The sequence below is a fragment of the Coffea arabica genome, chromosome 2c, assembly GCF_036785885.1.
Source record: "Coffea arabica cultivar ET-39 chromosome 2c, Coffea Arabica ET-39 HiFi, whole genome shotgun sequence".
Lineage (NCBI taxonomy): Eukaryota > Viridiplantae > Streptophyta > Magnoliopsida > Gentianales > Rubiaceae > Coffea > Coffea arabica.
This window is the reverse complement of record NC_092312.1, coordinates 2,706,308-2,722,437: the sequence shown is the minus strand read 5'-3', so window position 1 is coordinate 2,722,437 and position 16,130 is coordinate 2,706,308. Positions and strand designations below refer to the sequence as shown.

General features: G+C 35.9%; 1 protein-coding gene across 1 annotated transcript; it reads right to left on the bottom strand.

Moving 5' to 3' along the window:
• Positions 1-3,125: 3,125 nt before the first annotated feature.
• LOC113725070 (DNA-directed RNA polymerases II, IV and V subunit 6A-like) lies at positions 3,126-7,051 on the bottom strand. Its single transcript, XM_072073423.1, has 6 exons — positions 6,858-7,051; positions 5,661-5,694; positions 5,397-5,569; positions 5,241-5,292; positions 3,530-3,597; positions 3,126-3,413 (listed from the first exon to the last, which is right to left on the bottom strand). The coding sequence occupies exons 1-6, from the start codon at positions 6,887-6,889 to the stop codon at positions 3,344-3,346; spliced, it is 429 nt and encodes a 142-aa protein (XP_071929524.1). The 5' UTR covers positions 6,890-7,051; the 3' UTR covers positions 3,126-3,343.
• Positions 7,052-16,130: the final 9,079 nt, after the last annotated feature.

Genomic DNA, 16,130 nt, shown 5'->3' with positions numbered 1-16,130 from the left:
GAAAATGTAGGAGAAAAAAACTTATGGGTAAGACTTCATAAAAGAATACGTTTTGGTGGTTTTGATTGAATTTATTTCATTTTATGCATTCATGAAACAAAAAGAGAAAGATAACAAAAATTAAGGCAAAATCTGAGGATTTTTCAGTTAAAAATCTATGACAATTAAAAGATGATAGGTAAGCAATCATTTATCATCTCAACTTAATACACAAAGTTGTAGGGTTAATTATAGTATGATGAAATTGCTGTATTGATCATAAGAGAATATAACTGTGTATGAAATATGGTAAATAATGTGAAATCGATATACTATAAAGTATGACAATAAGAAACTCTCTTATACTGATCAAATGTGAATTTTCTTATTTGATCAATAGTTTCTTTATATGTTTTAAAACCTCATATTTTTGAACATATGTTTGTTGTTTCTTCCAAAATTCACTGCTGTCATTGTTCTCTTTGCACATATATTCTATGAGTTTCACTAATTACTTCTATCTCTTAATGTTTTTCAATTTTTTTTTTACTAATACTACCTCACAAGAGGCAAAAAGAGTACAAATGGAATAAAATTATTATTTCACTTCCCAAAAAACTTTTTTAATGACACTTTTTTTTAACATAGGCTGAAGTTACTATCAAAATCTTAAATTTGGGAGAGAGATTGATGCTATTTTTCAAACTTTAGGAGAGGTGAATGCAACTGTCAGAAATCTCGGGGGAGGTTTCTACAATTATCCCTAATAATTTTGCTAAAAATTGGGCTATCAGTGATAGCAGCCATTCTTTAAATCTTTACTTGATAAAATAAATAAATAGAGGTTTCCTTTCTTTTCTTCTTCTACTTCCTGTTTTTTCTTTACCACTCACAGTACTGTTATTGTTAGGGGCAGAATTGTTAGTGTTACTTTTTGTGTGTGTGTGTGTTTTTTAATCAAACTTTGTAGCAAGAATCTGAAACGTGGAAGGGTGCATTAAAAAAAAAAAAACGCTGAGGGGCCTAATAAGTTATCGCGTCGGAGACCGACTCGGACATTAAGAAACGAATAATTTTGTGACATTTCAATTTAATACGGTAAAATTTTCTCAGTTGTCCTGTTTGTTCTTTTTTTTTTTTCCCCCGACTTTTCGACCTTTAGCATCAAAACAAAAGGTCAAATTTGGCTTGCTCCACGTGAGACTTGTTGTGGAAAGACAATCCAGCAAACAAAAGTAATCGACCAAACACAAACTTGAACAGGGCACAATCAACGTTGTCCTATCTAGCTAAAACTCGGTACGGTCTGCCGGTTCAATCGGCCAATCCGATGAACCGATTATAAAACTAATCAACTCGAGCATGAGACTTCATGTATAATAGTAAAGTGCAATTGCCACTGGACTAACAACTCATTTGTTGATTGTTTGGTCCTTATTATATCATATATTAGATTTTTATTTTATTTTATTTTTTCAAAAACTAAATTTACTTGAAATCTTTTAATAAAATTTTATTTCTTCAAAACAAAATTTATTTGAAATGTTTTAATAAAATTTGATTATTCTCCAAATTCCATAAGTTATGAAATAGATTAAAAAAATAACACATTACACAATTCATTTTGAAGGCAAATATCATTTTTAATAATCTTTTGCACTTAAAATTTGTAAATAAACTAGATAATTACACTTAAATAAAATTTTATAATTAAAGTTTGATGGATTACTAATTATATTTAGATTTTGTTAATTCTTATAATAATTAATGATTCTATAATAAGTTGGACTAACTGAACATTTACTATGATATCATTTATTATAGCTTCGACCATATCAAAAATTATAAGACATAATATTTAAATATATTTAAGGATCCACCGATTAGACCATTCATCACTGATTGAACTAGGCCCGTTGACCTACCTCTGTAGACGGGTCCTCCCCCAACCAGATTTAATAACTATGCTAGAAACAACCAAGAGCGAGATCATTCTCGTGGACAACCCCCCCGCTGCTGTGCAGTGCTCCCTTAGTGCCTTTTTCTCTCAAAGACAGCCAAGTAAAAATCCAACAATCAGACATTAGTGATTTTGTGCCTTAGTCCCTTGGTGATTTCTCTAATTTGTGTGCAATTCTATTGCTATGGCGATTGGATTCAGTTTGTAGAAATACCTGCAACCCTGAAAAATGCGAGTCAAAAAGATTAAAAATTGATATATCCTACACCAACCGTATACAGTATCAGTGATCAATTTACCAAAAAAAAAAAAACAGTATCAGTAATCAATTACAAAACAAACCTTTAACTAAAATTTACGCCAATGTAAAAACCCGGATCAGAAGGCGTTCGGACCAACACAACCTGCCAAGTGATTAGAGGGAAAATTGACTCGACATGAGTTTGGAACTCGGGAACAATTTGCGAAGGACACGACAAAGGCCTAAATAAGCTGTAGACAGGTCCTCCCAACTCTGGAGTCCACATATGAACTTGGCAACGAAAATTCAGAGGTCCCCTGGGATGCAAGGATTTGATCCTCACAGTAGATTTCACCACTCACAATAAACGCAGCAAAATTGCTTTAATACGACTCCAAGAAAAACCATACCCCAATTCATACACCCAATATTCCACCATCTCCTCTGGATCTGAAAATACCACTACCTTTGTTTGACGTACTAGCAAGAACTTGTACCCACCAAGTTTTCCGTTTTCCCATCACTCACCACAGCAGCTCAGAAAGAAAGACCGAACGCTCTGCGCAACAGCCATCACACGTAAGGAAAGACGAAACACTCGGGACAACAGCCATGTAGATACACTTTTACCGGCAAGAATTGGAAACGCCATGTGCTTGAGCTCCCCATGGTGGTCCATATTGATGGCCATGCAAGCAAAGATACCCCAGATGATTTCAACTAAAAGGCGAAAATTCGAGCAAGAGTACAAACCATCAAAAACCACCAAATCTGCGCCACCACCATCTATAAACTTTGGTCGGCGAGCATGCCATTTCAAATTTGGTAAAACAGCAAGAAAATGGGTCAACCATCACTATCAATATACTACACATACAACTGCAGCGTGGCTACGTATACAACCCACGTATAGATACTAAAATAAAAACACACAATAGAGTCAAGTACTAAAGAGATTGACGAGATGCAATCTGTTTTGTATTCTGGCAACTGTTCAAGAAGAACTTAATTTTGTTACTCAATATCACCACAATACATACAACTAAAAGTCTGTAACAAATCTACCATATCATCAGCTAGAACAGTTTCAAATACTCTAAGCATTCTGCTTTTGATGACAGGTACCGCCCTCAAAAGAACCATTTACTAGATTTTGCAAGTTCTCAATCACCTCCCACTTGTCTTTTCCATGAGTCCTCCACGATCAATTCATTGACTCCCCAATCCTCATAACTGAAACAAATACATGAAAATAATTCTTAAACAGAGTAAAAGGGGGAAACAAATGGAGCAACACAGTACCTTATGAATAAGAGAATGGTACACATATAACATAGGCAGTATCCTACCTTCCATCCGGAAGGTAACGACGGATAGTGAAGGGTATCTTCCTCTCTCTAAGCTCCTTCATTGCAATCTAAAATAAGCAGCAACACAGAAAAGAAGGTCATGAAAATGATTGAATTACTCAATGTGAGGGCCCCCCAGGGGGAGGGGCAATTATCTAAAACACGATTCTAACAAAATTATCCACAATCAAGCTACAAAAATCTTTCAACGACCATTGAAAGAAAAACCACTAATGCTACAAGTTCCAGACTAAAGGTGGAAAGTCACCCATGGAAGAGAGAGGATAAGATCTATACTCCCCATAGTACCAATCACATGACACAGTAGTAAACAGCAGGATGTCCATCTGCCGGCCAGCCAAGCCAAGTTCCATTTTTAAGACATATATAGCATTGCCTGACTCGATTGAATTGAAAAATAAATAAATCAAAATATGCCAGAATGATAAAACTTTTGCTTTTTGTAGCCAGTCCTGAAAACACACGTTTTTTGGGGGGCGGGGAGGAATCAAAGTGCAACAGGAGGACTAGGATATTGCACATACTTTTGCTGACAACTTACCCTCCTCCACCTCATACCCCATTACCAAAGCCATCCTACCCTCTCACACACCAACCTAACAATCCCTAACTTCTGCTGTGGTACCACCACTGCCATCACTTCTCTCAAGTCACACTGCAAAAAAAACCCTTGGTCTCCAATTCACCACATCTGTGGCAGCCACAAAACTCAGTGACTTGCCAAGACCTGATTAACCACTCCCACCATCCCCACATCACCCCTTCAGCCTTGCAGCTGCCTACTTCTTGGACTCACCAGGAACGTTTGGGTTGTAAGTCGGATCTTCTATTTCTTCAAAGAGAAACGGGAGAAGAGGTGGAAGTGTAAGTGCATAGGAAATATGGGAGGAGGGAGCTGCAGAAGGAGAGAGAAGGAAAGGCGAGACGGAGGAGACATATAGACAAAGGTAGAAGGCTAAGAAAGGGGGGGTGACAGAATAAGTGTGTTTTCACTGGTGTCATTTTATTCATAGGTCAATATAATAACATTTGAAACATAAACTCATCAAAGTGTACGACTCATCCATGACCAGTCTCTACATTTGTTCAAGAAACTCCTAACTTCAACACCATAAAATTATATCAGAAGCCTTCTGAATAAATATAAAGAGGTAGGCAACCACCAACTACTGTCATCTGGTTTTATTCAAAGTTTAACAACACAAAGGAAAAAACAACGAAAAAATGATATACCCCTCATTTGTCAAGGAAAAAAACCCAAAGAAAACTCGAGTTTTGGGCATATCATAGACACATCAATAGCTTAAAAAAGTTTCTCTACATGACATACAACATCCACAGGACAGAGTACTTTGCTTATTGTTCTCTGCCAGACAAGTATCAGAAAATAAATATTTAATATCCTCTTGTCAATCAAATCTGTCAGATGTTTTGGAAGGGACAGCTTCTTCTCTTCTCCGAGATAAACAGAACTTGTTTCCTTTCATAAGAAATAGTTTTCCCCTTACAGTTAAATTTGATGCAAAGTGCTAGTTAAGGAACAGTTTAAGCACTATCAGCCTTATAGGGGGATAACGACAAGCAATAAAGCAGAGAGAATGGTGTATACAGTAAACAAAACAATAAGAAAAGGGTAAAAAAAATATATTAATATAATTCTCCAATCAGACATGCTCGTTATGAGGTTTACCTCAAGTGGATCAGTTTCACCCTCCAGCTCAACCATGACAGGAGCATTCATGCTATACAACCAGAGAACCACATAAAATTTAATAACACTCGGTATTTTACCAGAATCTATTGAGAATAATATTCAAGTAAAAAAAAATTCAAAAGCAAATGTAACCTGATTTGCAGAGCACGAGTTCCCAAAATCCTAGCACGTTCATATTTCGTCATATACTTGGAAGTTTTCCGAGGGCGTTCAACTGGCACATCTTCTTGCTTTTCTTCATTTTCACCAAGAATTGGATCAGGGCTTTCTTCATTATTATTTTCTTCTTCCAACTCAACCCCTTCCTGCCAAATGAACCAATAAAAAGTCAATAAGCTACGCTAGGTGTTGACATAGTGATTACCATAACAGCTATCAAATATGCCAAAACCTTACCTCTGGCTCAGGGTCCAATGGTTCCTCCTCATACCTGAGCATGTAAAGGTTTTGTCAATAAGGTTGCAAATGAAATATTAAGTTTGTTTTCAGAATCACTTAATTAGCTACAAAAGCTACTAGAGGAGAAATATTGGGGGCAAAGGCAAATATTAAAAATGGATATGGCGATGATGACCACAGCAAACCAGAATCGTTGTGTATCAACAGAATACTGAACCACATTGCATATATGGTAAGTGAGAAAAAACATGGCCAAACACAACAACTCAGGAAGCTCTCTTTATCACTAATTGAATCTGATAAATTGAAAGGCAAAACTTAAGGCAAATACTTTTATTACCATTCAACAATTGGAATATATTTAAGAAAGTCCAAAATTACTCTCCCATCCATGATAAATTCATGAGATTACAGAAAATCACCCCTTTTCAGAGTAAGGTTTAGCGGAATCCCTCCAGACAAACAAAAAGGGTTCAACCGCAAAACCTTTTGGCGCACATCCCTCCGTACCATGTGTTGTCCAGGAACCCCAAGCGAAAATTCTGGTGTCAATAATACTCAAAAGCATGATTCACAAAACATATAAGGGCTTTTAAAACCATACTTCCATACTTTCCACACAAAATTTAGGTCTTTGAGAAGAATGATCTCTATCCAACCTCAATACCTTGGGAATTGGATATGCTCGAGGGAGTGTACAGATAGAAATTGGGACCTGGGAGATGGATACCTCAGCCAAATGGCGGGACAAGGAGGATCAATATTGGAATCAGTGAACCACCCCTAGGGCTCAATTTCTCCTGGACGTGTGTAATTCGTTACCTAATCTACCTTGTTTTTCCTTAGCATCCCCAATAAATACAAGTAAAAAAATCCATTAACGAGAGGCAAATTCCTTCTATACTTAAACCTAATTCAGAAACCCTAAACCCAATAACATGTTATTCAGGAAAACCATGATTTAAACCCAAGAAAAAAAAAATGTCATCGATGCATACAAGGAAAAAAAGATACAAAAGAGTTCAAGGCCGAGCCAAAAAAAAGGCTAAAAGCACCATCGTGGTTATCTACCAAAACTTGACAAATCAAACGAGAATTCAAACAAGAAGAAGAAAATGTCCCAAAAAAAAAAAGAGTAAACAATAAGACTGTGTAAGACAATAAAAGCTCCAAAGTGAGGCAAAATCGACGAACCCTCCGTCCATCTCATAGTCTTCGTCTGCCATTGTCAATCGAGAAGCTGCCTCAGGATCAGTGTCTTGCTCTGATGCTCTCCCCTTTCTAGCTTCGCGATACTTGGGCAGAAAATATCACGCGTGATTTTCACTTTCTTTATTCTGAATATTAATACCGGCTGGCAACATATTCTAATTAGTCGGTTTCTCGACGCTTGTTAGCACTGCTAGCTTCAAGCCTTATACTATTCCTGTCCATGGACCTTCTGGGTCCTGTTAAGTCTGAACTCTCCCATTTAAACAAAAAGAAAAAGACCCCGGGCCGGGTGCCCATCTTTAAACTGACAACATGAAGGCCCAATATCGGAGTTCGGGAGAACCTGAATTCAGAATTTTAAATATTTTTTGTTTCCTTTTTTCCGGAAAATGCATTTGACTAGTTTCCAACATCATAGATTAAACCAATCAGATAGATTTGATTTAACACGTGGATATTGTATCAAAATAATTCTTGCCATGTAATTTTTTTAGTTCATATACAAAATGACATACAATCATAGTGCATCGATCATCACAGAGTTTTTTTTTTTTTTTTGATAAACAATTCCATAACATATGTATGTCAATTATTTTCAAATAAAGAAAAATAGAAATGTTCATAATACTAATTATCATTGTTAGTAATTCTACATCCAGTAGATGTTAGTAATAATACTAACATATAAGCAACAGTTATATTACCGAGTTACCTGTTTGCTAGTGGAATTATATCTCTCTTTTTTCCAAAAAAAATAATATATTTCTGATTTCTAATAAGATAAATGGCATTAAACATCCTTTACGTTTGGTTTCAAAAGCATTTTATCCTCTGATGTCTTTGAACATTTTGTCCACTTCTGTTCAAAAGCAATGTTTGGCCGTTAAAAATGATAAAACTTAAAAAAAAAATGTCTATGTTTTTACCAATTAGTACTTTTGATCAAAATTACCCCTATCCTAACAAATCCCTTCTTCTTATAAATAAAGATATTCAACTTTCTCTTCTTTAGAAAAAAGACCTGGCTTTTGTACGTGGGTTGTTATGTCTTTTCCCCTTTTTAAAGAATAAAATTAATGGCTAGACACCAGAAAAAATGTCTTTTCCCTTTTTTATTGTTTCATGCCTTTTTCTTTTTAAAATTTATTTTTTTTCAGTAACATGAGATGCAACATATTTTTCTCTAATATTTTTTGGTCATTTTTTAAAAAAATAAATGCAAAACTTGATCTCATCCCATGAATATTTTAATCCACCAACTACTAATATGATTACATTTCTATCCTTTCATCTTTTGCTTTGTCCCTTACTAGTTTGGATGATCGGATTTGATCAGAAAAGAAAGGAAAGGAGAACAAAAACTTTCTTTGTGCTATTTGGGACATTTTAAGAGACGGAAAACAAAGGAAACCAAAAGATTTGGATGGATGGTATGTTGCTGCCATAGTTGTTATACTTTTCCGCCCAAATGTGGCGGGAAAGCAAAGGAAAGTTGAGAAACCCTAACAAAATTTTTTAAAATGTCCATTTTATCCTCAAATATGTATTGAACACATTTTTATTAGCATATATATCCCAAATCATTCCATTTCTTACCTAAACTCTCAAACAACATCAAAATCTCTTCTTTTCTTTCATAAATTAAGGTTTCTTTTCTTTTCTTTTCTATCCTAAACTCCCAAACTAGCAGCCTGGGGTAAAGTACTAAAAAATAAGCCTTAAAAGACAAACGTGATTTTGACCATATATTAAACGGGTTTAATGCCATTTACCCTTTCTAATATCTCCAAAGTGATCACCTACGAAAATGGTGGACCAGAGTGGTTCATGTCGAGTGAATTTGCCAGCCTCACAAAGGCCACCCAGGATAAATCCTCCTTCCAGCTCCACCACTAGAAGGCAAGAATCCGTTGCCGTCCCTTTGAAATCCAGTTCAGAAAATTAAGCAACCTGTCCGAATCAAAGCTCAGTGGTGCTCCCTGCTATTGGGGCCTCTTCCAATTGCCCTCGCGCTAACAATGACCTGGGCACCCTCGACCTTGAGAATAGTAAAGTTCAAAACTGGACATGTACCAGTGGCATGACGGAGAAGAGAGTGGCGCTACAGGGTGTAGTGCAATGTAATCTCATGGTTTCTTTCAGGTTTGCTTGCAAAGTAAGAGAGTTGTGGCATGTCGGGCTCTAAACTTTTGTTATATACAAAATTATATTTTACCCGACCACTTTGGGTTGTCCACGGTTCAGATTCAGACCCGACCTCGACCCAATGTTTTTCAGAATCGGACCGGATCGATCGGTTCGACCCCGAGCCAGTATCAAACCTAGAAGCTAGTGGAAAACCGCTGGAAACCGTGTAAACCGCTGAAAACCGTGTGAACCGTAAATCGCAGTTCTCAAATTTTGAAACAATAACCTCAAATTCAAAACAATGACCAAGAATGGGGCTGCTGGGATTCAAACTCTGGTCTCCATGACCATAATAATGGTACGTTTACCACTAAACCACAATCGAAGGACAAGCTTTTGTTGTGTAGAATTTTACTTAAGTTAACCAAAAATCTGAAATCAAATTAAATAAAAAAAACCCTAAAAGACCTAGCAAAGTGCAGACGGCACATCATTTCAGTTTCCTCGGCTTCACTTCCTCCGTTCCTCGGCTTCTCCAAACTCCAATTCTCCTCTTGAATTTTTTTTAAAATGTTTTCTTCATAATCCTTCCACATCCTAATATCCACGACAAGATCATCACGCTATTATCTTTAGACGATACTCCAGAGCTTTACTTTTAGCTTCACCAATTAGCTTTTTTTTTTTTGTTTCACCAATTGGCTTTTTTTTTTAGCTTCACCAATTAGATTTATATTTTTTGTAATAAAGTTTTAAATTTTTTCAGGTTAAATTGATGAAATTGTGAAGGGGATGTTGTTGCCTTGTCATGCCAATGATGGAAGTTTGTTATTCAAATTGTTTGCCTTGAATATGAGTTGAACTTTTTTATGGACTGTTTTAGAATTGTGAAAGAATGTTAACATTTATTTTATTTATTTTTGTATTTTTGTTTGTGATAATTGATGAACATTTGGACTATATCTATTAATGTTTGTAATAAATTTATGAAAACTTGAAGTGAATTATGATATTTTAGTTATATTTATCATTTCAGGTTTCATGTATAACTTTTTAAAAATTTATTATTATCTCAACTTAAATTTAGATTTAACTTTTAAGTTATATTGGTGAATGTATTTTAGCCGTCAAGTTCCAGTGTAGACTATAGAGTGAAGACCCGTGAAGTAAAAAAAAAAAAAAGTTGTTGAACTGTTGAACCGGCCGGTCAGATCGTGAACCGCCCTCTTTCCGGTCCGAGTTTAAAAACATTGCGGCTCAACCCGATAATTTTTTTCTCATGTACGGTTTGAGAAATAATTCCATTATTCGAATCCGAATCCATACCTGTTTATTCTCACAAAAAAAAAAGAGTTGGATATGGTATATGTGATTTCGACCCATATCCGATCCGAACAATATATTAATAATTATAAAATATAAATATTTCTAAATACAATAATAATTCTTTTACCAAATTAACAAACCCTAATTTTGTTGGGGCCTTATTTCTAAATACAATAATATTTCTAAATACATTATTTTGTTGCCTTTATTTGTTTTAGGTAGATTCGGACCCGACTCGAGATCCGTTAGACCTTATTCCAAGATCATAAGCACAAAACCCGTCGAGTATACAGGTCGGGTCCGAAATTGGTACATTATTAGCAGGTTCGGTGTTCGAAATTTTCAGTTTTGACTCGAACCCGACCCGTTGACAAGTCTAGACCACACCCCAACAATATTTTGCAATATATATATATACTACTATAAAATTGAAAGCCAAATAATATCTATATGCAGTCGTATGTTGTAGTATAGTTTCCGTAGGTGCAGTATAGTGAATTGTTTCCTTGACAGTTGCTAATTTATCTCATTTCTCAACTTACCTACCTATACGTATGACTTAAATGGAGCGTACGAAGCAAAGGACACGATTCATAAATAGAGCGTACGAAGTGAAGGACGATTGGCGGCATTGAATAACATACATTCAGTTCTCTCTGTTTATTTATTTATTTATTTTTAAAGGGGTTTGGATTGGATTGGGGCGGTACGAAATGGAATTTTTTTTTTTTAATTCGGAACATGCTCAATCCGAATTTTTTGGATCCGAGCTGACACATCAAACTAGAGGCAGCGCTGCTGCAATCCCATGCAATGTTAATCTGGGCGCGTCATAGATATTCCATGGGGTAGTTTCGATCCCGAAACCTTTGTATCTCAAAGGATCGTTGCTATTACTGGACCAAGCTCGTGAGGCACATGAAATGGAATTGCGTTAACATGTGAAGGTGCCAACAAACCTAAAATATTTGAAGTTGAAAGGTGAGCCTGATTTTCCCCAAAAAAAAAAAAAAAAAAGGTGAGCCGGAGGAGTCGCCGTTTGAGCTCCTTAGATCTCTGCAATCGCGTGTGAAAGAGAGCACGAACGGTTTCATTGAGTACAAATTAATTTTCGTCAGGAAGGGAAAATATCGGGATGTTTCCCGGATATTGACCGAGAGTTGACTTTCCACGTCACTGGCAGACTAGCAAGCCCTTCATCCATCCGTACGAATAAGTCCGGTAAAAACCGGTTAGTAGTTTTATTTATATGGATAATATAAGTATATTTTGTGTGTGTCCGAGCGCGCATAATGCTTGTAATTAGTCCTAGTACTTGTATAATAAGTGTAGCACTAGCACCGACACAAAATATCCCGAAAAAAAAGAAAAATCAAATATAAACCCACCCGAATAAACAAAGGAAAATCGATATTGAGACTAAAGAAAATTTTCTATTAATCAAACGAGAAGGCTGCTCATGACCAATTCACAAAACGGAGGCTACGTCCTTTATACACATGTACATAATGTCCGAAGCTTTAAACTCCACAAATACATACCCTATGCGACTACCCAACTCTTAGGGCCTTTTAGGAAGGGGAAAGGCAAGAGGAAATTTCTAAAACTTCAAATATTTGATAGATACAAAAATAGATTAGGGCCCTTTAGCTATTTCGGATTTCCGAATACCCAACTCTTAAATTACATCATGTTGGGACATTAACTCTTAAGCCCATGTACAAACAAAGACAAAGACTTGATGTCAGCTATATTATTGTTTCTACCAGACAAAAGAAAAAAAGATGATTGTCCGGCGGATTTTATTTAACATTCTTTAAATTTGTCTTCATACTATGATGATAGTCAAGCACTTATTACTCTGTCGGAATCCAACATTACGAGTTCATAACTAAACACGACACATACTGCCTTTTTTTTTTTTTTTTAAGTTCTTTCTGTTTAATGGGATAAGTCTTGTATCCGGGAAGAACCCTAGTCGTGTACACTACACTGTTCGTTGTGGATGTTCAATGAGTAAATTCAAGATCAATCCCATAAATCCCTTGGACAAGAAGCAATTGCCTTAGCCTCTAGTTCTGTTCTACTACCTTTCTTGAAACGAATGTACATTACAGTAGTATCTTTTGGATTGTAATTTTCTAAGAATTTTTTTTTTCACGCTTTCAGAGAATAAACTTTTTAATTATTTATATCTTTTTTTTACACGTATTAAATCGCTACAACGTATTTATTTTTACAAAATTTTCAACAAAAAAAAATAGCAATTCAAACGAAACTTTTGCGTATTTTTCCATCACCTTAGAAAAATTTTTTTCTCAAAGTAGTACAGCCGTGAACTCAAAAAAAAAAAAAAAAGGTAGTGCAGCCATGGATTATACTCCCTCTGTCCCACTTTGATAGTCTTGTATTCCTTTTTCATCTATCCCAAATTGTAGTCTATTTTTCAATTGAAGAATGTAGTTGTATTTTAATTTTTCTAAAATACTCTTATTCAATGTAAGTAATTGTTACTATAAACCTATCACATTTAATGAGAGTTGATTCTTTCTTTACCATCAATTCAAGTTCCCATAAAGTTGTACCATATTTAATGTGAGGGTATTTTAGAAAAATAGCAATCTAAATTTACTTTTCTAATAAAGTTGATTACTTTTTCTTAAACTGTGTGAAAAAAGAAATAGGACTGTCAAAGCTAGGCCTGTCAACGGGTCGGGTCTAGACCCGGATCCGGACCGGATCCGTGAAATTATTGCGGGTATGGATAGGGATTTAATTCCGTTTTTCGGATCCGGATCCGGATCCGTTTTGTCAAACAAAAAAACGGGTCGGATACGGAATATAGTATTCCGGCCCGTATTAGACCCGGATCCGGATATAAATGAATTAATAATTTTAAATATATTTATTTGTCAATATAATTTGATTAGAGTGATGTATTTTAATAAAGTTAATTTGATTTCTTTTCTTATTTGGTTTTTTCTTTGCATTAGTTAAAAATTAGTTTACAAATATTTTTTTTTTTCATTTTTATTAGAAATTATAAATTTTGCTAAATTTGTTCGGGTAGATCCGGATCCGGATCCGGGACCCGCCGGACCCGCCGGATCCGGATCCGGAACATAGAATAAAAGACCCGTCGGGTAAACGGGTCGGGTCCGGGTCCGGCATAGTAATTCGGGTCCGGGTCCGGAATAATGAATTCCGGCCCGGACCCGCCCCGTTGACAGCCCTAGCCAAAGCAACTGTGAAAAAAGAAATGGGACGGAGGGGAGTATACTATTGATTCAAGGATCCACCGACTCTGCAACTGTAAATTAAGAATTTAATACAACTAGTCTTCGACTTCGTTGCGTTGACGTTTGGTTGCTCGATTTTCTATCAGTCAGTGTAGAAAGTGCACTCAAGGCATTAAGAGTGGTACCGGGCAAACGGAGACTCTCTCAGATCTTGCTGTGTTCAACGCTCATCCTCCCCGTTGTTCCTTCTTGATTTTTTTTTTTTTGGGAAATATATTATTCCTTCTTGAATATTTTTCCAGAGCTGTTTCAATCTCATAAACGGTCATAATAATACAGTAATTGTTTGGTTCTTGTTTGGACTTGGAGTTGGAGAGCGACGGGAATGACATTATATAGTTTGTTTGGATAGTGTATTATTTGAAATATTATTTGGAATAATTACTGTAGCACTTTTTGTGATGTGATGTATGTGAGATAAAAAGGTGGTTGGAAATATAAAAAGGTGTGTTGGAAAATGTATCTATGATGCAAGCGAAATATTATTTGGGATAATTGGGTATCCAAACACACTCGTAGTAAATTTTTTCCCTTGAAAATTGGGAGTAAATGCTCCTAGACTCTGAAATGCAATTAAAGGAAAATTTCGCTGGTATATTTTATTTTTAACACACACAACCTTACTTTTACTTTGCATTTGGGCCCTTCTATCTTTTTCCTCATTTAGAGACGTATAATTAAATTGTTCCGTTTCTGTATTTTGCTTAAGAACAACTTTTAATGTGTCCAGTGTCCACACGAGTCATAGATTACCAAAAGAACAATAATATTATTATTGTCGGTGGATCCAATCAAAGATGTTTCTTATTTTCAAATCACGTTGCTTAATTAACGGAATTACTCCGTACTTGTAAACATATACTAGTAAATGGTAATATAGGGCCATCCAACAACCAAAAAAAAGAAAAAAAAGGGTTACATCTCTCACACTGATAACGGTGATTAAATGGTACGTATATGAAAAGATATAGAGAAGGTGAGGTGAAATTAGTATTCGAATATCAAAGATTTCATTAGTATGTGGAACTTCTTGTTTAGCTAATATTTAAGGAGGAAGTGTGTGTTAACTTCATTTTGTGGCGCAAGGCTGCAACTGCCCTCCAGGAATTATTTTTCACAGGCAACAAACACATCAAATTTAGATGCCCCTGGCCAAAGTGGCACCTTCCCTACATGATACGTACGTCTAAGCATATACAGCCATAAGCATAATTGACCTCGATCCAACGCTTAAAATACTGGAAATACAACGTAATAACACTAGTGACATCCAGATTGGATAAGAACAGCCTTGAGGACGAGGAGAACAAAGACGAGATTCTAACAATAAATAAATAAATAAATAAAAAGTGGGGCTGCTTTCTGCCCCTTAAAGACTTAACAGTTTTTTTTTTTTGTCAACACAGAAAGTATTACAATTTGTCAGACTAATTTTTCTGCGATTGTGCATCCCCGTCTCCAGGAATACACAAGTCACAGAGAGATGATTCAAACAAGTGAACTCGAAATCTAACTAAACTATTTTGAAACTACCCAAGCCAATCCCAAGGGGCAACAGTTTTCCTCAATGGATGTGATAAATTTGGACAATTATTGTGGGTGACAATTTTGAGTGATCATAATAATATTAAATAACTGAGAATTAGCAGGTACTACAGATAGGCCCGGTCAAAATATTGCTTTTCGTCGGTAGAAACTAGAAACTAGCTGAGGTGGAATTCATAGATTTTTCAAGTCAAAACCTATATGATAGCGCTGTTGATATTAATTTACTCATTAACGCCTAGCGCCCTTGCTAAATCCCTTAAAAAAAAAAAAAAAAACACAACTGGCCGAGGTTCTGCACCCAAAAAGAAAAAAAAAAAAAAAAGGAACAAAACTAACCGTAGCATAAAGAAAATATAAAAAATTCGGACATTTCTTCATTTAATTCAGTCTGAATTCCAATTAAAGGATGTGGAAATGTGGGACTTTTGGAGCATCCTACGTACGTCGAGGTAGTCGTGTACAGCAGTAACCACCGTCTTCATCGTCCAATAGGAACTCAGGCTGAGAGGGCACTTCCGTCTTAACCCCGGAAGCAAGCAGTAGAGTATTACTTTAGCGAAGACGCAATGGCAACTGACATTGACGCTGTATCAACTTGACAGTAGCGTAATTCTCCCGGAGCAGGGTCTACTGGACCGGAAGGTCAGTATCAAGTCAAACTCATTTTTCCCACACTAAAATCTCCACTTTCTCCGCTGATAATAAATGAATTTTAGTCTCAATCACCCTTCAAAGAATAACAAGAAGTTGATGTGGGATAAGGAACCCCAGGGGCCGCATCCCTTTAGTAAAGCTGCCCAAAAACCCTCCTGTTTAGGCCTTTTTTAATTGGGATAGCTATCCTGGTTTAGTTTAACTTTTTTTTTTTTTTATTTCCTTTGTTTCCCCTAACAATTGCTTTTTGTTACTCAAAAAGTGTGTAGTCAATTCATCAACAAGCATATTGGGGCAGAAG